This window comes from Diceros bicornis, chromosome 32, assembly GCF_020826845.1.
Source record: "Diceros bicornis minor isolate mBicDic1 chromosome 32, mDicBic1.mat.cur, whole genome shotgun sequence".
Classification (NCBI taxonomy): Eukaryota; Metazoa; Chordata; class Mammalia; order Perissodactyla; family Rhinocerotidae; genus Diceros; species Diceros bicornis.
The window spans coordinates 10011025-10036203 of NC_080771.1; the positions used below are offsets into that span (position 1 = coordinate 10011025).

Consider the following 25179-nt stretch of genomic DNA (forward strand, 5'->3'; position numbering starts at 1 on the left):
AGGTCTGTAGCCTAGGAGGAGATGAATGGGAAACGGCCGGCTGAGCCCGGCCCGGGCAGGGCGGGGAAAAAGGGAAAGAAGGAGGTGATGGCGGAGTTTTCGGACGCTGTCACGGAGGAAACCTTGAAAAAGCAGGTGGCTGAGGCCTGGAGCCGCAGGACGCCGTTCCGTCACGGTAACCGAGGGCTGTGAAGGGGCAGCCTCTGTGCGGGGTTGGGGGCCTCTGAATAAGTCCTGGCGCTCGAGCCGATTCCTGAGCAGCGGGGCCGCCAGGGAAGAGGCTCTTGGAGAGAGCGTGACTTTGGCCACCTGCGACCCTCTTGCCTGGCCTGCTGCCCCCTTTCATTCCAGGTTCAGTTTGGGTTTAGAAACCTGAGAAGGGAAGACATGTAGGCCAGGGAGTTTCAGGAAGTAGAGGGCATGGAAGTTCATAGTGGAATTCTGGAATTAGAGATTACTGAGTTAGAATCCTCTCCACTGATGGTGCGTCGTTGGGCAATGGGTTTAACTTTTTTAAACTTCAGTTCTTTCCTGTGTAAATGGGATAACTGATAGTGTTTACCTCGGAAAGATGCTGAATGAGATTAATAAGGTAATGCATGTATGCATCAATAAATGTTTCCCTGAGTAAAAAGACCAGTAAACCTTTGGACGTGTATTTGAGTGGCTTATGCGATTTTTCCTCCGAGGGTGAAGCTCGGTTGTCCTCTGATAGGGTAGCCAGAGCACGTTGTGAGCTGCCAGATAGCAGGCACCTGAACGTACTCGTTTTTACATGCCTGTAGTTCGACTACATGACCCATGCAAGCAAACGTGTGTGGGCTGAGGGAAGGAGCCTACACTGAAGGATTCCAGCCTCTGCTTCAAATATCACCTTATACATAAGAACTCTGCTTAATATATCACGCTTCCTCTTCTCAAGTTTGCTGTGATTTTTGTTTCAGCGGTTAAGTGCTTTGAAGAGTCATGGGCGCTCTGGATGCACATAGAAACTGATAGCTTAGTGTTGAAAGTGCAAGCTCTGTCCACTCAGGGACTTCTCAATTTCCTCATTTGTAGGATGAAGATAGTGATAATGTCTACCTTCGCGTTGTTGGGAGGATTAAATGAGATAATGCATGTAAAGCCCCACTGTGCCTGGCACCTGGCAGGTGGTGGTGGTGGTGATTATTATTGCAAAGGTGCATAATCTTCCCGCCAGAGGCAGTGGGTAAAATGTTGAGGTAAAAATCAACAAATTAAAGGAGGTTATGCCTGAACTGATTAAAAGAAAAAAAAAAAAGTATGTATGTTGTAACTTCCTCTGATAGTAACTTGGGGAAAGGAAAAGGGTTGGGGAAAAATTGCCAGGCAGTATGGCTATTCTCATTTTTAATTTGCTGCTCTTATTTTAAATTTGGAGGAAATGAATTAATCTAAAATACATTCAATTCAATAAGTAATCATTGAATTAAAAAACCCCCAAAAGAGCAGGAAACTTAATTTAGTGGCATCACCTATACTCATCTTATGGGCTAATATTCTAAGCACAGTATCTTTAAAAAGTAGTATCGAGTCAGGGGCCACCCCATGGCTGAGCGGTTAAGTGTGCGCACTCCGCTACTGGCGGCCCGGGTTGGGATCCAGGGCGTGCACCGATGCACTGCTTGTCCAGCCACGCTGAGGCCGCGTCCCACATGCAGCAACTAGAAGGATGTGCAACTATGACATACGACTATCTACTGGGGCTTTGGGGAGAAAAAGGGAAAAAAAGGCGGAGGATTGGCAATAGATGTTACCTTAGGGCAGTCTTCCTCAGCAAAAAGAAGAGGATTGGCATGGATGTTAGCTCAGGGCTGATCTTCCTCACACACACACACACACACACACACACACACACACACAAAGTAGTATTGAGTCAGTAAAGAAAAAAGAGAAGAGCGTATAATTCTTCCCCCAAGAAAATTCATGACCGTCCCCTTTGGTATTCTCTCTACTGTGCTACTTAGGGGTCAAAAATACAAAAGGAAAAAAGCCATAGATCATGTTTTCCTTCCCACAGAAGCCATTGTCATGGACATGGACCCCTTTCTTCACTGCGTGATCCCAAACTTCATCCAAAGCCAAAACTTCTTGGAAGGGCTGCAGAAGGAACTTTTGAACTTGGACTTCCATGAAAAGTATAACGATTTATATAAGTTCCAGCAGGTATTTATGCCCCTTTCACATCAGCTCTTCCAGTTCAGAAATTCAGCATCTATAAAATCACTCAATACCTTTAGACTTGGGGTGTGTTAGGTTGGGTTTGCCTTGGTGGGTCCTTGCCTTGACATTGTTAAAAACATTCACTCATTTAACATAAACTTACTGAGTGTTAACTCTGTGTTAGGTGCTATAATTATTATATGGGAGTCTTTGCCAGTTCCCACCCTGTAAGACTTTATAGAGGTAACAGTAATGATGAGATAGTCAGGAAATACAGTAAGCCAGTAATTAAGTACATTAGAAATAAAGGGGTTAAGTACATTTTTGGGAGTGGTATAATGAAGAGAGTTGTACATTAGAAGATAATAACCATTTAGATTTTTGAGTTCATGTCTTTGTTTTAGGTAGCTTGGTGTATTGCAGTATGCTCTGCATTGCAATATGTCTTGTAGAGAGTTAGATCCATTCTTTTTTTGATGGCCAATTTAATTTGGCAGAAAAGACTATCTCAAAATCAAGGCTAGTTTTTCTACTCTTAGAAGACAGGCCCAGTCTAGGTATAGAAATACAGGTCATTGGTTTCCTCGGTTTGGGGGAATATCTTTCAGTACATGGTATATATCACTCTTGGAAATCCTTTATAAAACCTCAAGGACAGCAGCCCTTAAAATCACGAAAAATAAAAATGAAACAGGTGAAGAATTATTTTGTTTTCTTTGATTTCTCTTTATCTAGAGTAAGAGAGTAAATGATGGATTTCTCCGTTATCTCCAGAGCTGACTGTTTGGTCAGCTGGTTGTGTCCCCCAATCTGTCTATCTTTGGGCCTTGTACATATGATTGAATTAGTCCAGGTTAAATACACAAATGATGTGATTCTTAATAATTCAGAAAATCTAATGAAAATTAACTTGTATCCATAGTAAAGTTGCATAGGTTAATTAAAAACCATAGTTGTCTGCCTTTGTAATTGTATCAACTTTGGTAACACTAGGCCTCTTGTTGATTTAGGGCTATATGCATCTCTGATTACTAAAATTGAGAAATCAAAGTGGTTTTTACTTAATACAATTTGGTAGATGAAAATACTTCTAGCTATGAAGTCAGTGCGAGGCAAAATAATAAAAAGGGCCCTGGGTGGTGAGGAAGAAAACAAGGGAGCCATTACTTTAGATCCCCATGGGTGCTTGGTGAAACTCTGCACTGCTGTGAATAATTTTCACTCTGCTCACTTTGGGACTGAACTTCATCCTGAGACAGTAAATATAGAACCTGTTTTTAGTCTCCTGTCCCTTCAGACTTCACCTATATCTCTTTTTCTTTGTTTGTACTGAGTTGACTTGATAATTGGGCCTATAACATCTTCCAATCCCCCTAACCAAGTTTGTCGTTAGGAGTAGCCTGATATTCTGTATGTATTTTAAAGCAAGCATTATTGAGTGCATGCTTTATGCCATGCTAAGTGCTTTATATTTATTAATTCATTAAATCCTCAACAATCCTATGAAGGACATACATTACTATTCCTGTTTTACAGATGAAGAAATTGCATCAATTTTTCCTTCTCTTCTGGATCATTCCCTTCAACATACAAAAAAAAAAAAAAGCTGGTACGGTTAGTTCTTCTCATCTTAAGAAGAAAAAAGTGCTGTTGGTCTAACTTTCCCCTTCAACTACCACCCATTCCTCTGCTCCCCTTGACAGGAGCATTCCTTATGAGTTGTCTGTACTGTCTCAAATTCCTCTTCTCCCATTCTCTATTAGGGCCCCTGTAATTCAGCTTTCACCTATTACACTCCACTGAAACTACTTGTCAAGGTAACTCACAACTTCCACATTAGTAAATCCAGTCATCAATTTCAGGTCGGGTTTTACTTGACGTCCCAACACCGTTTGACCTACTATGTTACTCCTCCTTCCTGGGGACATTTTTTTCACTTTACTTTCAGGGTACCATGCTCTCTTGGTTTTCCTTCTACCTCACTGGTGAGTCCTTCCTAGTCTCCTTTGGTAGGTCTTCCTTTTGTACCTGACTTCTTGATGATAGTTTGTTTAGCCCTTGGACCACTTCCAGGCAGATTTCCAGGGAGTCTCGTGGCTTTGCCTCTACTCTTGGATATCTATAAAGTGTCTCACGCTTATGTCCAAAACTAAACTCCTGCTCTTTCCCCTAAATCTGCTCCACCTGCAATTTTCCCCGTCTCAGTTAATGGCAACTCTTTTCAGTGGCTCAGGCCAGAAACCCGAGGTTGTCCTTGATTCCTCTCATGCCTCATATCCAGTCCATTGGGAAATTCCACTTGCTCTACCTTCAAAATATATTTAGAAAAACCCACTTCTTTCCACTTCCACTGCCAACAGCCAACACCTGGTTCAAGCCATCTTTGTCTCTTACCAGGATTATTCTTTTAGTGTATTAACCAGTCTCCCTGCTTGTACCCTTGCCCACCTGCACAATCACAGCCATTGTGTTTTTTTGAAATGTAAATGGACCAAAGAGAATTGAAAACGTGTTCACATAAAAGGTTGTATGCAAATGCTCATAGCAGCATTATTTATAATAGCCAAAAAGTAGAAACAACCCAAATGTCCATCAACTGATGAATGGATAAACCAAATATGGTATGTCTGTAAAATGAAATATTATTCAGCTGGAAAAAAGGAATGAAGTACTAATACTGCTGCAACATGGATGAATCTTGAAAACATGCTAAGTGAAAGGAGCTAGACACAAAAGGCCACGTATGGTATAATTCCATTTGTATGTAATGACCAGCAAATACATATATATAGAGACAGTAGATTAGTGGTTGCCAGGAGCTAGGGGGAGGGGAGAATGAGGAGTGACTGCCTAAAAGGTACAGGGTTTCTTTGTGGGGTGATGAAAACATTCTGGAATTAGGTAGTGGTGATGGTTGCACAACATTATGAACATACTAAAATCCACTGAATTACACACTTTCAAATAGTTAAAATGGTAAATTTTATGTTATGTGAATTTTATCTCAGTTTTTAAAAATTGTAAAGGGGATCATATTACTCCTTTGCTCAAAAACTCTAATGGTTCCTCATTTCTTTGAGTAAAAGCCAAAGTCCTTAAGATGGCTCTAAGGCCCCCATTGCCTCTTTGGCCTCATCTCCTACTTCCCTCCGCCTGACTCTCTCTGCTCTAGCCACACAGTCTCCTTGCAATTTCTTGAGTAGGCCAGGCATTCTTCACACTCAGGACCTTGGATCTTCTTTGCCAAGTACTCCCTTGGCACACTTCCCAACCTCCTTCAAGTCTTTGCTTCATCTCAGTGAAGTCTACCCTGGCCACCCTATTTGTAATGGCAAACCCTTCTCCACTCTCAGCACTCCTGGTCCCTCTTACTCTGCTGTTTTTTTCCCTATACATTTATCACCTTCTTTTATACTAATAATTGATTTTTTTAATGTTTATTGTCTCTCTTCCTCAACAAGAATATAACTTCCACTGTAATAACTATTTAAGTATTTGTTGAATGAATAAGGCACAGAGAGGCTAAGTAACTTGCCTGAGTCACAGAGCTGCCAAATGGAGGGGCCATGCTTCAAACCTAGGCAGTTTGGCTTCAGAGTCCAGGCTCTTAAGCACAATGCTATACTGCCAGCGAGCTCACTAAACTACTCTCCTGTGTGTGTCTGATATATGAAGGAAATCCTTTTTGTCTTTTTTCCTGACCAAGTCTGATGATCTGAAGAAGAGAAGAGAACCTCACATCTGTGCTTTAAGGTAAACAAGTAATCATCTTTGTGGGGTGCCTAGTATACGCCAGGCAGAGTAGTTAAGTGCTTTAAGTGTTATGTCATGTAATCTTTGTTGACGTTATTATCCCATTTTGTAGAGGAGGAAACAGACTGAGAAATTAAGTAACTTCTTCAAGGCTACCAGGGTAAAAATCGAGGAAGCTAAAGTACAACCCAAGTCTGTCTGATTCCAAGGCTCAGGTTCTCAGTGATAAAATGTTCAACCTTGTTAGTAATCAAGGAAACAAATTAACACTGGAAGTACCCTTTTCTACATATGAGGTTGGCAAATATTAGAAACAAAAAGTCCAGTGTTGACAGAAGTATAGATACCTTTATACACTGCTGCTGTCTTTCTTAGAAGATGGTTTTGAAAGATGTATCAAAACCTTTAAAATTATGCTTATCTGTTTTAGTGTAATTCCATGTATAAGAATTTATCCTGAGGAAATAATTAAGGATGTCCTCAAAGATTCCATACAAAATTGTTTGTTGTAATGTTGTTTATAATAGTGAAAAATTATGTACAAATTAAATGGCCATCCATTGAGATTTATATAGATAATGGTAGAAAACCTAAAGTGGAAAACTATACAATCATTGAATATGATGTGTGTGAATTTTAACATAGGGCAAAGTTATACCCTGTTTCATCAATTCTAAAATTTTTTTTTTTTTTTCATTTTAACATCTCTGAGATCCAATGTCTCGGGCAATTACTGTTGTGTCCAAGTTTAATTGGCAACATTTTTTTAAGTGATATATAAAATAATGATATTTCTTATAGGCAAAGGCCTATTAGGCTTGATGAAATACACTTATAAAGAGAAAAGAAGTTAAAACAGTACAGTGTGATCCCATTTTAAAAAAGAGTCATATATTTGGCTACCTATGTGTGTACAAAGGAAAAGACTTGGAAGAAGGGAATGTTTAAATCTGGCTAGCAGGATTACAGATTTTAGTTTATCAGTTTCCTTTTACTTATACAGGATTTTTTCCTAGTTTTGCTACAATAAGCACATGTTACTTTGTAATAGCTGTTTGTTTTCCATCTATATAGTACAAGTTATTTTTTCTCATTCTCTTTTTTTCTCTGCAATGTTTCCATATGTGGTGGCAGCCTGCACAGGTTGTTATTTCTTCTAAATCCTGAAGTTTTGCTCATATGTTAACTGTAACTTGTAATATTTCATATTTATTTAGACTTTTTTTCTTCCCAAAGAGAGATTATCATGCTTTAAAGCATTAGTTCACAACACCCCTCTGGTAAGCATTTCCTGTGGGACTGAGTTACATTCTATACCCAAAGGGTGGCAGCTAGATGGTGTAAGAGATGGAATTCCTTGGTCTTTACAAAAGGTGATCTTTTTATTTCCCAGCTGGGTTCTGTGATTTCTCTCGTGAATGTAACTAACAAATGAAAATGATGACAGAAAATAACCCTGTCCTTGTGACACTTTCATAATGTGACTAGAAGAGCTTTTTATAGAATAAATTTGTAGAAGCTTTTGATAATATGAGTTGCTTAAAGCATCAAGACTTTGCAGAAGTGTTTACCACACACATCGGACACCTGGTTCAGCAGTTTGCTGTGCTGGCCCATTCTATATAATTTGCAACTCTGCCTGTAAAAGTTACATGGCACTTCTGGTTGGACTAACTGAGCACACTGTTTTATGGTTTGGGTAGTGTACAGTGTAAAAAGGTATTTGGCATTAAAATCTTAGGGTATCAACTTGGAGACTTGATATTTAGTTATGAACAGCATAATTGCATTTTATGGGAAATTCAATTATATGCATTTGGACTAGGATGATCCAAAAAATATTGTCTCTTTATGTGTAAAATTTGAACTAACATAAACCCTTTAAAAATGTTTTTAATTCATCAAGGTTAATGTGATTTCAAGTTGATTGGCTCAGTGAGTTACAAATTGTGTAAAAGTGATTTCTATACAGAGAGCCACTTTAGCTGGTACATGGAAATGTTCACCATCTTTTACTGGTAGCTTGTTAGCATCAGAACCTCTATGAAAGATTTTACTGATTATTGCACAGTTAGCATAATATTCACCATTATTGCGGTTTAAAGTTTTTAATCTACAACAGTGGCACCCAAGTGTTCATTAAATAGTGGTGCTAGTATTGGTGCTGAAAGACGTGTCTAAAAATCAGTGACTTGGGAATGGAACATTGGTGTGATAAATTGTTAGGACAGAGGCCAAATCGCTGCCATGATAGGGCATACTATAAATTTAGGAGGAAGAAAATAAAATGAAACAGTAGAGGAAAAATATATTACAGTAAATAAATTTACATTTATTTCTCTGGGAATATTAGTCCTAAACTATGCAAGTTTAAAGTGAGGAACATTCTCAGGAATGGATCTCTTGAATAAACCACAACCTCCAGGAAAAGAATAGTTGAGGCATAGATCCAAATGGAGCCCACACTATGGCATAACAAGTTATCTTTTTGTTTACATTTCTAGGAAAATTCTGTTTGAAAATTTCCGGGCTTGGCTTTCTGACATCTCCAAGATTGACCTGGAATCAACCATCGACATGTCCTGTGCTAAATATGAATTCTCAGGTCAGAAAGATAAAGCCCTGATGTCTGTAAGATTTAAAGGTTTTAACTAAACCATGGTGGAAAGATTGGTGGTGGTCAGGGTACCAAAATCCTAGACCATGTGTCCCTGCATAGCATTAGGATCTTCTTAATAAGGAAGATCTGACCCAGCTCATATACAGAGGTGCCCATCTTACTGGAAGGTATAAGGCAGTGGTTCTCTTTGAGAATATGGTGAAAGCTATTGACCATACTTTCAGAAAAATGCTGATGCTGCACATACACACTAACTCTGCATACAATATCGGGAAATTCAGAGGTGATATTGTAATTCTACTCTTAGACTTCCTAGAGAACAAATATTTCCCTCAGTGCCATTTTTTTTGAAAATATAAATTTTAATAATTTGTGATAAGTGAATACATTCTTAAGGAAAAAAATTCAAATAATATAGAAGTATACAGTGTAAACCATGATAGTCTCCTTCCCCTTCTCCTTGCCTCCCCTTTCTCTTCAGAGGTATCCACTGTCACCAGCTTGGGGTGTATCCTTCCAGTTCCCTCTCTGAGCATAGAAATGTCTTTCTGAAAACATGTTTGGTGTTTCAGCTGGAAGGAAAAGTGTTTTGTTTTACTAAATAAAATTTTGATTTGGGTTTAGTCTCCTACATTGTCCTGGGGAAGCATAAATAGGTCACAACTTTTTGAGAATAACTTAATGATTCACATGAAGAGTCATATTAAATGCGCATTTTTTATGGGGCCGGCCCGGTGGCATAGCGGTGAAGTTCACGAGGCTCGCTGGTTCAGGTCTGGGGCACAGACCTACACAACGCTCATCAAGCCGTGCTGAGGCGGCGTTCCACATAGAGCAACTAGAAGGATGTACACCTATGACATACAACTATCTACTGGAGCTTTGGGGAGGAAAAAGGTAAAAAGGAGGAAGATTGGCAACAGATGTTAGCTCAGGGCCAATCTTCCTCAAAAAAAATAATAAAAATAAACAAATAAATGGCCTTTCTTAACTTCATTTTTTTCTTGTGAGGAAGACCAGCCCTGAGCAAATATCCATGCCAATCCTTCTCTTTTTTGCTGAGGAAGACTGGCCCTGGGCTAACATCCGTGCCCATCTTCCTCTACTTTATATGGGACGCCGCCACAGCATGGCTTAACAAGCGGTGCATCGGTGCGCGCCCAGGATCCGAACTGGCGAACCCCAGGCCACTGCAGCGGAGCGTGTGCACTTAACCGCTTGCACCACCAGGCTGGCCCCTCTTTTTTTCTTCTTAATTTGAAGTAATTTCAAACTTACAGAAAAGCGGCAAGCATAGTAAAAATAATTTTTTCCTATTTTACTTGAGAATAGGTTCCCCTTACGATACTCCAAGACCCCTGAATACTTCAGTAATTCTTACAACAAGGACATTCTCCTACATAATAGTAATAAACCATCAAAATCAGGAAATTAAGATTGATAACGTTATTCCCGTCTAATCCACAGGCTCCATTCAAGTTCCATTATTTGGTCCTTTATAGCAAAAAGATCAAAACATTGCCTTTAGTTGTCATGTCTCTTTAGCCTCCCTCCATCTAGAACAGTTCCTTAGTCTCTGCTTGACTTTCATGATCTTGATGCTTCTAAAGATTTACAGATTTTCGTAAAACTTCCCTCAGTTTGAGTTTGTCTGATGCTGCCTCATGATTAGATTCAAGCCATGCATTTTTGGCAGGAATAATACAGAATTAGTTATGTGTTCTTTTTACTGCATCTTATCAAGTGGTACACGGTTTCTGTGTGTCACATTACTAGTGATATTAACTGATCACTTAAGGTGGTAGTTAGCATCAAGTTTTTCCACTGTAAACTTGTTCTTTTTCTCTCTGTAAATTAATAAGTATTTTGTGGAGAGATACTTTAAGATTATGTAAATATCCCATTTCTGATCAAGCTTTGATTCACTTGTTTTAGCATCCACTGATATTTCTTGCTAAATTATGACTTTGCAGGTTGCCAAAGGTAATTTTTATAATAAAATCATTTATTCTATACTTATTAGTTGTCATTCTACTGTAAAGGGTTTCCTCACTCCTCATTTATTTATTCATTTATTTATTTATGTCTGTGGATTTATGGATTGCTATTTATGTAATGGGCTATCATCAGTTACTTTCATTACATTGATGCTCATATTGTCCCTAATTTGATCAAGGGAAGCCCCTTTAAACTGACTTCTGTGTCTTTTTGATTGTCCTCATCATTCTTAATATATCTTACTTTCTGGCAAAACAAGATTTTCCAGGCTTACCTTATATTTCCCATGCTCTAGGCCTGGAATTGACCATTCTTCCAAAGAACCTTGTTCCTTTTAGCAAAGAATGATACTTAAAAATCAAGATCTGGACTCTAGTGTTAGGGTATTACTGCTCCCAGCCCTCTGAGTGGAAGGAGGTAGCAAATGTGTGTGTGCATGTACATGTACACACGTATGCGTACACATGCATTTACATTTGTATGTATTTCTATATCTATATATCTAGATATCTACCTAAATATCTGTATAGATACATATATAGGAAACTGAATTCACATTGGTTCCTCCAGTTCCATAGGATTCGTTCTAGATTTCTCTTTTTCCATATTTGTGATTCCCTTCTTCAACAGTGAGAAACCTGGCTACCATTATTTTCCATATATTTATTTATCGAAACAGTCCCTCCATGTGTGAACGATCTCAGTTTACCATAGCATTCCCTCCGTCCCCCACCCTGCACAGATGCCTATCTTGCTCCCCGCTACCTAACGCTTTTAGAAGTTTAGCTCAAGAAACTAATGGGAACAAGTACAAAAAGATCTATGTACAATGATGTTCATTAAAGCATTCTTTATAATAGACAAGAATAGGAAACAACTTAATTAACAAATAGAAGGTTGATTAAAGGGGGAAGGGAAGTAATTCATAATCTATATAGTACAATAACTATGCAGCCGTAAAAGAGATGACAGGTATGTATATTGATATGGAAAGACACTTGCCATGTAATAAAAAAAAAGCAGGCCACAAAACCACCACTGTAGGATACCATTTTTCTAAAAAGCAAATACATGTGTGTAGGAAAAATACTGGAAGAATATGTGTAAAAATATTGCTAGTGATTATTTCTGGGTCTATGTATATATGTGCTCTTGAGTGTTGTTAGAGTTTCCTATACTGACAGTTTTATTTCTATAATTATAAAAGAGGAGAAATAAGTGTCATTTTAAACCTGGAGGGGCTGACACTACAGATGAATATCAGATGGACTGATGTTAAATGCAGGGTCAGATATCATTGTCTGCACTGGGACTCTAAGGTCTGCATTCACCTCTCGCAGATGCCCTACTCTGCCATGATGATGAGCTGGAAGGGCGCAGGATCGCCTTCATTCTTTACCTGGTTCCTTCCTGGGACAGGAGCTTGGGAGGCACCCTGGACCTGTACGACGTTGATGGTAACACAGTTGTGTACTCTTCAACTCCAGTAGCCGCTTCTGAATTCTTATACATGATGTCTGTACTCCTCAAAGGAGATGGAAGCCATTCATTACAGTGATTACCACAGGAGGAATTAATGCCAGCCCTGACAACCACCTCTCTAAGTTGTACTTGAAATAATCATTCCTCCAAAGATAAATGAGAGTCAATTTAAGATCAGGAATAGTCAGACTCTGCTTCTGAATACTGACCATGGAAGGGTGGAGAGCATATAAAGCTGCCTGTGGCTATGAATCTCCCAGGACCAGTCCATTTGACAGGAAGTCAGTGTTTGTTTGTTTTTTTTAATGACTGACACCAGAGGTTGACTTCATAAAACTTGCAGAACAACTTCTAGCCCTCATCAGTAATAGATGGATAATGTAGTAAGAACAGATGTCACCTAGCAGAACTAACAAGTATGAGTGAAACAGATGGAAAGAGATGGTATTTTGGGATCTGAAGGGTACATCCAGATACCTTTAGAAATTTGAGAATGGTGAAGGTGAAACAACAGCCTGGAAGTGGTTAATGACGATTAAACCACATTTATGGATGTGTTCTCTCCTGGTGCAGAACACTTTCAGCCGAAGCAGATTGTCAAGTCTCTTATCCCTTCGTGGAACACACTGGTTTTCTTTGAAGTGTCTCCAGTATCCTTTCACCAGGTAAAAATTGTAAGCCACAAATATACAGAGTACTAAGGATCATGCTTTTTAGTCACCCATTTTCTAAATGTGACAGTTTCCTGTTGGACTTATGTGGCCAGGTTGTTTTCACACCTAGTGTGAAGGATCCTGAAATGAGCGCGTGTTGGCTTCCTCCTTATTCTTTGTGTTGATGTGCTGCTGGTCTTGTCCTTCCAGGTGTCTGAAGTCTTGTCTGAAGAAAAGTCGCGTTTGTCTATAAGTGGCTGGTTTCATGGTCCTTCACTGACCAGGCCTCCCAACTACTTTGAACCTCTCATACCTCGGAGCCCTCACATCCCGCAAGACGTAAGGATAAATTCCTGTTGCTGGGATTCTTATCTTAGAAGCTGCAGCACATCATTTGTTTTTCTGGTTTTAAGAAGTGGCTATTCCTAACAACAACAACAAACACATAGATACAGAAAACAGATGGGTGGTTAACAGAGGCGGGGGTGGCGGGGAGGACGAAAGGGGTAGAAGGGCACATTTGTATGGTGATGGATTGCAACTAGACTTTTGGTGGTGAATACGGTATAGTTTATACAGAAGTCAAAATATAATGATGTACACCTGAAATATACACAATGTTATAAACCAGTGTGACCTCAGTAAAAAGAAATTAAAACAACAAGTGGCTGTTCCTAATAATGAAACTGGACTTTGCGCTTGTTCTTCCATTTTTCTTAAGTAAACTTGATAGTGTCTTTCTCAGGCAGAGTTTTCTAGCACTTTATGTTTAACAAGGAAAAAATTATAAAGTGAGGATGTGCATATATTTGACTAGTGTGAAATGATGTCAGAACAAAAGCAATAGGAATTATTAACTCACTTTTTGCATCTGCTGCTTCTTTGTAAGCATGAAATTTTGTATGATTGGATCAACCCCACGTATCTGGACATGGATTACCAAGTTCAGATTCAAGACGAGTTTGAAGAAAGGTCTGAAATTCTCTTAAAGGAGTTCCTTAAGGTAGGCCAGCATATTCTGTCTGATATATCTTGTTTGGCATGCAGTCTTGCTTCTTGGGTGGGTGAATAGGCATCACTAAGAGAGTTTTTGTTGTTTTTTGCTTTGTTCCTGGTTAAAATGTTTATGTCTTCTACTTCAGATAAAATATAGGAATGATGATAATAGCTAACACTGGTATCAGTTTTATGCTTAGTGGGTTAAGAGTCCCTTGGGTATACCCCAGTTCTCTACAATCTTATTGGCACACACACACACACACACACACACAGAAGCTTCTGCACTGAGAGGGAGTTCTGTGTAGTTCACCTCCTATTCATTTGATGGATACGGTGCTTACTATTGCTTTTAGTATAGACAGATTACTAATTGGTCAATCCCTATTAACAATTGTTTGGCAATGATGAGGCAGCACATTACAGTGGAGAGAGAACTAGATCATAAGTTGGAAGACTTACATTCATGTCCTGGCCCTGTGGTTTTACTAACCTGAGCAAATCACTAAATCTCTCTGAGCTTTTATTTCATCATCCATTAAACTGGGGTAATTCCCGCCTTGCCCATCTTAAAGAGTGGTTGTGAGGGCCACACGAGACCACGTGTGCTGGCGTGCGGCTTCCCAGTGCACCCTGTGTCCCGGAGACGCACAGTCCCGAGAGTTGCTCCTCCAAGAAAAGAAGGTTGCGAGACACCACATACTGTCTCTCTCTTGGAATTTTATAACTGACAAAGCACATTAAGGAATTTAAGAAGTATTGTAATAAATAAACTTGTGTAACCCTATTTAATTCAGCTTACCTAAACCATGCTTTGGGCTCCTTTTTCCTATTTATAGCTGATAGGTCTACTGTTTTCAGAACACTCCTTGGGAAAGTGCATTAAACAAGTACAGATGAAGCCTCTTGAGAATGTTTCAGTAGATTAATCAGCTTCTTGTACTGCGCTTGACTTTTTAGAATGCTGATTAAATACGGCAATGAGCTGAGGCCTAGAAAATCTGTATTGTTATACAGAGATTTTCATTTTAATGACATTGACTGTTAGTTTAATTTTTTTTCTCACATCTTATGAATTAAAGAGTCTGTATTATGATCTTCATTTTATAAATGCAGGAATTTGAGAGGTTTAGCAATTTGACAAAAGATAGACAACTACTTAAGGAAATGGCCCAAATTGACACTCGGGTCTCTTGGCTGAAGCATGCTGACGATTTATCCAGTCTTTGCTCTGGCTTCATCGTGTCAGGACTCGGGGCTCTTGTGTGAAAGGAGTGAGAGTCAGCTGGCTCTTTTAGGATCAGCCAGAATGATTCTGCAGAGCTGCTATACCTGCAAGACCAGTGTGGGATCACAGGGAGATTTGCTAACTGCTTCTTTATTTGCTGATTTTCCAGCCTGAGAAATTTGCAGAGGTCTGTGAGGCTTTGGAGAAAGGAGATGTGGAATGGAGCAGCCGCGGTCCCCCTAACAAAAGGTAGAACCCATCATCCAAGGTATTTGCTTCTGCACTCAGCACCTGCCTATTTGTCTGCTAGGTTCACCTCCAATAATAGGACATTTGCCCTAATGATTTTTGTTCCCAGGGACATCCAGCAGCAGGCCCTAACAAAATCTCACTACAGTAAAAACTTGTGCTTTAGTATGCTATGCCAAGATTTGGGCAGAGAGGTACAAAGCTAATGATCAGCTTTTATTCCATGAGTAATTTTACATCTGTGGCTTTGATGAACAACTTGGCATCATTGCTTTTCAGGTTTTATGAGAAAGCTGAAGAGAGCACGCTTCCCAAAATACTGAAGGACTGCATGGAATTATTTCGCTCCGAGGCACTGTTCTTGCTGCTCTCCAACTTCACAGGCCTGAAACTTCACTTCCTGGCCCCTTCAGAAGAAGATGAGACTGAGGACAAAAAAGAGGGCGAAGCAGCCTCTGCTGCTGATAGCACTGAAGAAGGGCCTAGCCATAGCTCCTCTGAGCCAGAGAATAATCAGGTGGCCGTCAGCAACAACAGCCAACAGAGCAATGAACAGACAGACCTAGAGCCAGAGGAAAACGAAGCAAAGAAAGGTAAGATGTTGTTATGACTCGTCCTTATTTTCCACTAGGCATTCACCATTCAATCATTTGTTCATTCAGCAAATATTTCTTGAGCATCTACTGTATGCTAGGCCCTGTTTCAGGAGCTAGAGAACAAAAGAGACAAGGTCTCTGCTCCCCTGGGGCTTACATTCTAGTAGGAGAGGACAGAGATTAAATGTATACACCAACAAGAAAACGTCATGTAATGGGTAAGTGCTATGCAGAAAATTCTAATAGGGTTACGTGCTGTGGAGTGACTGGATGGCCTCTTTGGTGAATGGGCAATCTGGAAAAGGCCCATGTGAGGAGTTGTCATCTAAGCTCAGATCTGAATGACAAGAAGGATCTGTGGGAAGAGCATTTTAGGTAGGAGGAACAGTTAATACATTTTATTGGGCTAATAATAGTACAAATTGTGGAGAGAAATATGACTGGCTTTGCCCAAAATTACTCTGAAACACAAGAACATAAGGGAGAGGAAGACGCACAGCTTATTTCTGCTAAGGACCAATAACAGCCTAGGAAAAACTTGCTTGAATTTGGACAAATAGATAGAAGGGACTTATTAAAAGTAGAGGAAGTTTAATTATCTACAGACAAGATGGAAAAGAGAAACATTAGGAAACTGAAGAGGTAACACTTCTGTAGAAATGTTGGCACAGTCAGCTGAGCAGCCTCAAGTTGAGCTTAAATGTTTCCACACCTGCCAAATTCCACACCTTCCAAACCTGCTACCAGTTGCTCCTCAGTTCTGCTCTCCCGCCTCCCACTCTGATTTCTGGAGCAGGACCCTGTGCAGTTAGAACAGCAAAGACAGGGAGGTGGGTGTCCGTGGAAACAAAACCAGCACAAGCAATGGAACTCAGATTCCGCAGCCTCCCAAGCTGACCGACCTGTCACTTTGGTCACCACAGATATTTAGGAAAACCTTGACCCAGGTGGCTTTTTCTGTGCTATTCCATACACAAGACAGCCTTTCTTTTGAAGGTTGGTTTTCCTTGATAATTGATACTAGTGTCTATACCTAGACCCTAAAAGGAATCAGGTGAAGATCCGTGGGGCCTCAAGGGCTTCTTGAAAAAGTATTTGTCCACGTCTATTCCTTTTTGCTTTCTTTTTTATGGGAACCTGCAACTTGAAAGAAAATCTGTGCGGCAACCAAAAGATGCTTTATTCTATTATTGAGCATCTACTGTATGCAAGGCTCTGGACCAAAGCAGAGTGGGTAAATGAGAAAAGTCACTATTTACAAAGTTTACCATCTTAAAGAAACGCTTTTTTTTTTTTTTTTTTTGGTGAGGAAGATCAGCCCTTAGCTAACACCTGTTGCCAATCTTCCTCTTTTTGCTGAGGAAGATTAGCACTGAGCTAACATCTGTCCCCATCTTTCTCTATTTTGTATATGGGATGCTGCCACAGCATGGCTTGATGAGTGGTGCATAGGTCTGCCTCTGGGATCCAAACCTGCGAACCCCAGGCCGCTGAAGCAGAGCAGGTGAACTTAACCACTATGCCACTGGGCTGGCCCCTAGAAACGTTATTTTTTAATAAAAGCTATCAAGTTGCTGAGGCATGTAATAGCAGTGTTAAATGTTGGCAAAGCTAGGACACATCCAGTACGATAACTGGAACCATTACAGACCTGACAATTTTAAGTGCCTGGGTTTTTTTTTTAATAAAAAATTACACATGTCAATTTCAGAATGTTTAGAACATAAATCAGTAAAAGGAAACTAGTCACCTACAGGTGGCCCTAGTAACATTTGAAATATATCCTTCCAGTCTTTTTTTTTGCTATGTAGGCCTATACATACATGCACATATAGAGGTGTTTGTTATGCACATATATTTTTCAATGGGAGTATACCATATATATTCTGTAATCTGTGTTTTTTCCACTTAATATTTAATGAAGTTCTTTTTTGTTCTTTTACATCCTTATATAGCAACATAACAGTCTGCACAACCCCTCAGTTAAGAAGTCCTTGCCTCCTCCAACCAAAGCAGCTTTAGGTATACCTTCTTTCCAACATTGCATTTCTAGAAGCTTTCATTTGAAGAATGTATTCCATAGTTAAAAAGTTTTGAAAACCACTGTTCTGCAGCATAATTTTTAATGACTGTGAGGTAGTTCATCAAATGACCTTAACCAGTCCCGAGGTGGGCACTTAGATTGTTCACAGTTCTTCACTATCATAAAACAATCATGCATCCATTATTTCTTCAGAATACCTTCTTAGAGGTACAAGTGCTATTCAAAGACTGCATAAAATTTCAAGGCAATTGCCCTCCCCCAAATTTGTATCAATTTGCACTCTCACCAGTATTGTATGAGATGGTGTTTTCCTTCTTCATTGAGAAACTAATTATGTTTTCCAATTTTATTTATTCTGTAGGTAAAAGTGGCATTTGCCTTTCTTTGATTAATGGTTGTATATTTTTCCCTGTATTTATTATTGGTTATTTGATTTTCTATCATGAATTGCCTTTCATGATCTCAGTGTGTTTCTCCTTTGAGCTTTTTGTTTTTTCTTACTGATTGTAAAAAATGCTATATATAGGAGTATTAACTCTCTGTCCTACATGATCTCAGAGTTTGCTTTTTATTTTGTTTAGCATGTTTTAGTAATCAGAACTATATTTGCCTTTCATCATTTCTGCTTTTGGTGGTGACATGCTTAGAAATCTGTTCCTGCTCCAAGATTAGATAAAATAATATTCAGAGGATTCTGGAAAGACGGCAGAGTAGGAAGCATTGGGAGTCTGTCTCCCTGCCTAAACAACAAGTGCACTTGTAGAGTCTGTCTGATGTAACTATTTGGAACTCGGGAGTCTCTTAAAGGCTTGCAACTTCCAGGGGAAGGCTTGGATGATAAATTGTGGTTAATTTTGATCAATTTCAGCTCTTAGCACAGTAGCAGCTACCCATCCCCCATCCTCAGCCATGTGGCAGGCAGCTGAGCACAGCTTGTGGGAGCCAGGGTAGGCAAAAAGGACCCTGTCCTCCTAATATTGGGGATCTGTGCTCTGACTGCTGCTTTTGATCTTAGAGGCGCAAAGAGACGGTAGCCATTGTTGTTGCACTTCCCCGCATTGCTGCAAGCCCCTCCCTATCTGGCTTAAGTGACTTCCAGAGGACTTAAAGGGCCAGTGTCATTTTTTTTTTTTCCTCTCCTTCATTTTTCTCTTTTTCCCCCTTTTGGGAGCCAGACATTAAAGACTAGGACATTTATAAAGAACAGCATATATGGGAAAAATTAGAAAGTGACCATGCATGCCCAGAGAAAAAGCTCAGAAAAGACCTGAGAAGACCTTAAGTTTACACTTCAGGCTGATCTTCAGCACTGAGATACCCGACAACAATCAAAGAAACAAAAACAAAAAATAACAACAAAAAACAGCAAAGCCTGGAGAAGAAGGAAAATCTGGCTTCCAGAGTTACTACATTATTAGATTCCAATGTCCACTTTTCAACAAAAAAAATCACAAGGCATACAAAGAAAGAGTAAAGTATGGCCCATTCAGAGGGAAGAAATCAATAGAAACAGTGCCTGAAAAAGACCTGATGGCAGATATGTTAGACAAAGACTTTAAAACAACTGTCTTAAGGAAGCTAAAGAACTAAAAATGTCTTAAAGAACTAAAGAAGATATGGAGAAAGTCAAGAAAACAACCTATGATTAAAATGGAAATATCAGTAAAGAGACAGAAAACCTAAAATGAAATCAAAAAGAAATTCTGAGGCTGAAAAGTACAATAACTGAAATGAGAAAAATCATGAGAGGAATTCAAAGACAGATTTTAGCAGGCAGAAGATTCAGCAAACTTGAAGATAGGACAGTGGAAATTATAAAGATTGAGGAACAGAAAGAAAAAATATTGAAAAAAAGTGAGCAGAGCCTAAGGGACCTGTGGGATACCATCAAATGGACCAATATACACATTGTGGGAGTCCCAGAAGGAGCAGAGAGAATATTTGAAGAAATAATCGCTGAAAACTTCCCAAATTTGATGAAAGAGATGAATATAAACATCTAAGAGGCTCAGTGAGCTCCAAGTAAGATGAAGTCAGAGACCCACACCAAGACACATTATAAACGAGCTTTCAAAAGCCAAAGCTCAAGAGCAAGTCTTGAAAGCAGCAAGAGAGAAGCAAATCATTACATATAAGGGATCCTCAATAAGATTATCTGCAGATTTCTCATCAGAAATTTTCAAGGCAGGGGCCGGCAGCCCAGTGGCGTGGCAGTTAAGTTCACACATTCCGCTTTGGCAGCCCAGGGTTCGCAGGTTCAGATCCTGGGTGTGGACCTACTCACTGTTCATCAAGCCATGCTGAGGCGGCATCTCACATAGAGGAACTAGAAGGACCCCCAACTATGATATACAACTATGTACTGGGGCTTTGGAGAGACAAAAAGAAAAAGAGGAAGACTGGCAACAGATGTTAGCTCAGGGCCAATCTTCCTCAAAAAAAAGTTTTTTTCATTTGAAAACATTAAAATAAAAAAAAGAAAAATTAAAAAAAAAAAAAAGAAATTTTCGAGGCCAGAAGGCAATGGGCCAGTATATTCAAAGTGCTAAGAGAAAAAACTGCTCATCAAGAATCCTATATCCGGCAAAACTGTCCTTCAAGAGTGAGGGAGGAATTGAGACATTCTTAGATAAACAAAAGCTGAGGAAGTTTGTGACCACTAGACCTGCCCTGCAAGAAACGCTCAAGGGAATCCTGCAGGGTGAAATGAAAGGACACTAGACAGTATGGAAGCCATAAGGAAAAATAAAGATCTTGATAAAGGTAAATACATGGGCAATTATAAAAGGTAGTATTATTATAACAACAGTTTGTAGGTCTACTTTTTGTTTTCTACGTGATTTAAGAGACTAATATATTTTTTTAAAATCGTTAGTCTAAAAGCTGGTTTTATTATAGCTTTGGTTTGTAACTCCGCATATCGTTTTCTACATAATTTAAGAGACTAATGCATTTAAAAGAATTATTAGTTTATGCTTTCGGGCACATAATGTATAAAGATGTAACTTTGTGACATCAGCAACTGAAAGAGGTGGGGATGGACCTGTAGAGGAGCAGAGTTTTTGTATGTTATTGAAGTTAAATTGCTATAAACTCAAATTAGAATGTCATAACTTTAGGATGTTAAATGTAATCCCCATGGTAACCACGAAGAAAATAGCTATAGAAGCTATACAAAAGGAAATGAGAAAGGAATTTAAACATTTCACTACAAAAAATCAACTAAACACAAAAGAAGACAGTAATGCAGGAAATGAGGGACAAAAAAGCTATATGGCATTTAGAAAACAAATAGCAAAATGATAGAATTAAGTCCCTCTGGATCAGTAATTACTTTGACAATCAAAAGACAGAGATTGGCAGAATGGATAAAAACACATGATCCAGCTATATGCTACCTACAAGAAACTCACTTTAGATCCAAAGACTTTACAAAGAGATTTGAAAGTAAAAGGATGGAGAAAAATATTCCATGCAAATAGTAACCAAAAGAGAGCAGAGGTGGCTATGCTATTATCAGACAAAACAGACTTTAAATCAGGAAAGATTACAAGAGACAAGAAGGACATTATATATTTTAAAAAGTTTCAGTACAGCAAGAAGACATAACAATTATAAACATTTATGTACTTGATGACAGAATATAAAAATATATGAAGCAAAAACTGACAGAATTGAAGGGATAAATAAAGAGCTCTAAAATAACAGTTGGAGACTTCAGTACCCCACTCTCAATAATGGATGAACAACCAGACAGAAGATAAGTAAGAAAACAGAGGACTTAACACAATAAGCCAACTAGATCTAACAGCCATAATACAGAACACTCTACCTAACAACAGCAGCATACACATTCTTCTCAAGTGCACATGGGACATTTTCCAGGATAGACCACATGTTAGGCCACAAATTAAGGCTCAATAGATTTTAAAAGATAGATATCATACAAAGTATCTTCTCCAACCACAACAGGATGAAGTTAAAAAGAAATGAGCTACAAGCTGTGAAAAGACAGAGAGGAACCTTAAACGCGTATTACTGAGTGAAAGATGCCAGTCTGAAAAGGCTACATATTGTATGATTCCAACTATATGACATTCTAGAAAAGGCAAAACTAAGGAGAGAGGAAAAAGATCAGTGGTTGGAAGGGATTGGGGAAGGGAAGGATGAATAGGTTGAGCACAGGGGGTTTTTATGGCACTGCAACTATTCTGTATGATGCTGTAATGATGGACACATGACATTACACATTTGTCAAAACCATAGAATGTACAACAGAAAAGTTAATCCTAATATAAACTATGGACTTTAGTTAATAGTAATGTATCAACATTGGTTTGTCAGTTGTAACAAATGAACCACACTAAGACAAGATGTAAATAACGGGAAACTGGGGGGCGGGGGCGGGGTATGGAAACTACTTTCTGGGAAATTTTTCTGTAAACCTAAAACTGCTCTAAAAAATAAAGTCTCTTTAAAATAATAATAATAATATTCATGTGATAATTTTTTATTTTTGGCAGCTAAATCTGTAGTCCATCTATATTAATTTATTGTGAAGAGAGAAATAGCTTTTTTTACCCCAAATAGTCAGACATGGTACATTTCTGACAGTTACTATAAGGCTGGTTTGGTGGAGCAATAGGTCAGCTGTTTCCCTTTTGTGCTGTATCATGCCTAATTATCATTCCCTTGGAATCTAGCAGTGGTATCAAGGTTATTTTAAAATTTTTCTGGCCTTCTGTTGTTTTTCCTTAGAATCAAGTGTTCCCACATGCCAGGGGGAACTGAGGCATTGGAAGACCGGTCACTACACTTTAATCCATGACAACAGCAAGACTGAATTTGCCCTGGACTTACTTCTCTACTGTGGCTGTGAAGGTAAGAGAAAGGAAGGAAAGCAGTGAATTGTTTCCTTAAAAGCGGCAGTCTCTCCTGAGTGACCCTCTCCAGCTGAACTAATTCAGAAGTAATTTGCCTTGACCAGGACCTCAGATTACACGAGCTCAGTGTTGGAAGGGATCTTAAGGGGTCATGAATGTCAGCCTTCAGAGGCTAAAATTGTATCTGTGACTAAGGTATGGGAGATGGACCGAACCATAATTTCCCTCCAATAACCCCTATTGAATGGTAAATTCAGGCTCATAAGTCATAGAGTTGGTGACTACTGAACTCCCAGATCCCTCAGTTTTAAGCAGCATGGGATCACTGATTTAAGCAGATGATGTAACTCTTGCAGTGAGAGCTTTCTGATTGTTTATTTTCCCTTTGTAAGGCTGGGAGCCAGAGTATGGTGGCTTTACTTCCTACATTGCCAAAGGTGAAGATGAAGAGGTAAGTTGCTTCTGACAGCAAACTATGCTTTCTAGTTCTTGAGGAAGCTTTCATTCTTCAGAGACCCAATTTTTATGACCTTCTGCCAGAGTCTTTAGCTGATAAATCCATGTTGGTCTGCCTACCAGTGGTTCTAATTTCTAGCAGAAAGTACTCAGCATAGAATAAACATGCTAAGGGATGATCACTAAGCATTTATTCTACCCTACTGAAAAATTCCAAATAAATTAAGAGCCACATGGTGCATTCCCATGAATTTCAACGTAGCAAGAAATCAGTGCATTAGGTAAAACCTTTCTGGGCATGTATTGGAATGGGGCTTATTGGAAAATGTCTTGACAGCCAGAGCAATAGCTCTTCCTAGTAAAGGACCCCCTGTCGCCAGTCTGAGTACTCGATATGGAGACCATCTGTGCAATGGTGAAGCACTGAAGGAGAGAGTTGAGAATAAGCTTGTGTTCTGATGTGTCATTGTATTTGCCTATTTCAGCTGCTAACAGTGAATCCAGAAAACAATTCTTTGGCATTGGTCTACAGAGATAGAGAGACTCTGAAATTTGTCAAGCATATTAACCACCGAAGCCTAGAACAAAAGAAAACCTTTCCAAACAGAACAGGTTTCTGGGACTTTTCATTTATCTATTATGAATGACATGGCCGGGAAAAGCTGAGAAAAAGGGACCCTTCGTTGGTACTGGGAAGTCTGGAAGAGCTGGGCGTCGAGTGAAGCAGAGCTACAAGGTGACCTGTGTGACAGTGTTCTTAAAACGGTGTGTGGTTGTCCTTGCATAGGACTCATAATGATTGTCTTCAATCTAGATCTTAATTTAAAAAAATATTTTTTTGTCTTTAACATTCAGTTCTTCATTTTCCACATTGACTTCTTTAGTGATTTAAAAATAATTTTGTGTGGTAAAATATACGTGACATAAAATGTACCATTTTAACCATTTTTAAGTGTACAGTTAAGTGGCATTATGTAAATTCACATTGTTGTGCAACTTGCACCACCATCCATCTCCAGAACTTTTCCATCTTCCCAAACTGAAACTCTGTCCCCATTAAATAGTTGATCCTCACTTCCCCCTTCCCCTCTTCTGGCAACCACCATTCTACTTTCTGTCTCTATGAATTTGACTGCTCATATTCCTCATATAAGTGGAATAATACAATATGTCCTTTTGTGACTGGCTTATTTCACGTAGCATAAAGTCTTCAAGGGTCATCCATGTTTCCAGTGATTTTTTTTTTTTAATACTCATAAGTGACTGCAGATTCTGCCCTCCCTAATCACACTGGCCTAGAAGATTATAGAACCTTCCATCCTGTTCATGCTGGGCCCATTACACTTCCTTCCATTGCCTATGGGTTTGTTCTACTGTGCCTCTCCAAGAACGGTGTAGACTTAGGTGCTGTGTAGTAGTATTGCCTTGGAAAAGGCCTGGCCTATAACCATGGGGCCCCTAGACACTTCTGGGTGGTAAAGAAGATGGCTGCTTCTGTCCTATGTAGTGGTTTCCAGGTGCCCACTGCTTTTCATCCTGGAGTTGTGGCTCCTTATAACTAAATGATTCTAGCATCACATGTGGCTTTCATTTTCCTAAATACTGTAGGATCAACTATAAAATTAGTTGCCTTTTTTTCCTTTAAGAGACCAAATGCCAAAAAGCCAAATCAAAATGCCAAGAGGCTGTCCATTTTGTTACATCCTTTTTCCTGAACTGTTCTGGAGGTTTTATGGTAACTACTACCTATGTGTGGGGGGTGCATTGGTGAGTATAGGTATCATTGCATCTTTTAGTTGAAAGATGTTATTCTCATTCCATTCCAATACTGTCTGTTTCCTTTCTCTTTTTGACATTTATTAATTATTAGCTTTAATTGACATTAAAGCTAATGCAGTAGCTTTTATTTTGGGTTTTACTAATTAATAGGAACAGCATTGGGCTTTTCTCTTCTTTTATCTCCTAAAACTTTGAGTACTAACCCTTTTGTAAAGTTTGCATTTAAATGAAGAAAATGAGTTTCACTTTCTTTTAGGT

The 25179-nt window shown here is 39.1% G+C and overlaps 1 protein-coding gene across 1 annotated transcript; it reads left to right on the top strand.

Annotated features, from left to right (window-relative positions):
- The first annotated feature begins 6 nt into the window (after positions 1–6).
- On the top strand, positions 7–24089 carry OGFOD1 (2-oxoglutarate and iron dependent oxygenase domain containing 1). The gene is made up of 13 exons (XM_058527855.1): positions 7–175; positions 2042–2187; positions 5891–5937; positions 8442–8542; positions 11896–12012; positions 12611–12702; positions 12901–13029; positions 13580–13693; positions 15084–15163; positions 15443–15756; positions 22562–22684; positions 23079–23137; positions 23628–24089. Exons 1-13 carry the CDS (start codon positions 22–24, stop codon positions 23787–23789), a joined length of 1638 nt encoding a protein of 545 aa, XP_058383838.1. The 5' UTR covers positions 7–21; the 3' UTR covers positions 23790–24089.
- The last annotated feature ends 1090 nt before the right edge of the window (positions 24090–25179 follow it).

What these genes read in the sequence shown, in the direction of transcription:
- OGFOD1 (XM_058527855.1), top strand. Translation starts at nt 22, where the DNA reads ATGAATGGGAAACGGCCGGCTGAGCCCGGCCCGGGCAGGGCGGGGAAA. An exon ending in CAGGACGCCGTTCCGTCACG is followed by an intron (nt 176 to 2,041) that starts GTAACCGAGGGC and finishes TCCTTCCCACAG; the next exon opens with AAGCCATTGTCATGGACATG. An exon ending in GGAAAACGAAGCAAAGAAAG is followed by an intron (nt 15,757 to 22,561) that starts GTAAGATGTTGT and finishes GTTTTTCCTTAG; the next exon opens with AATCAAGTGTTCCCACATGC.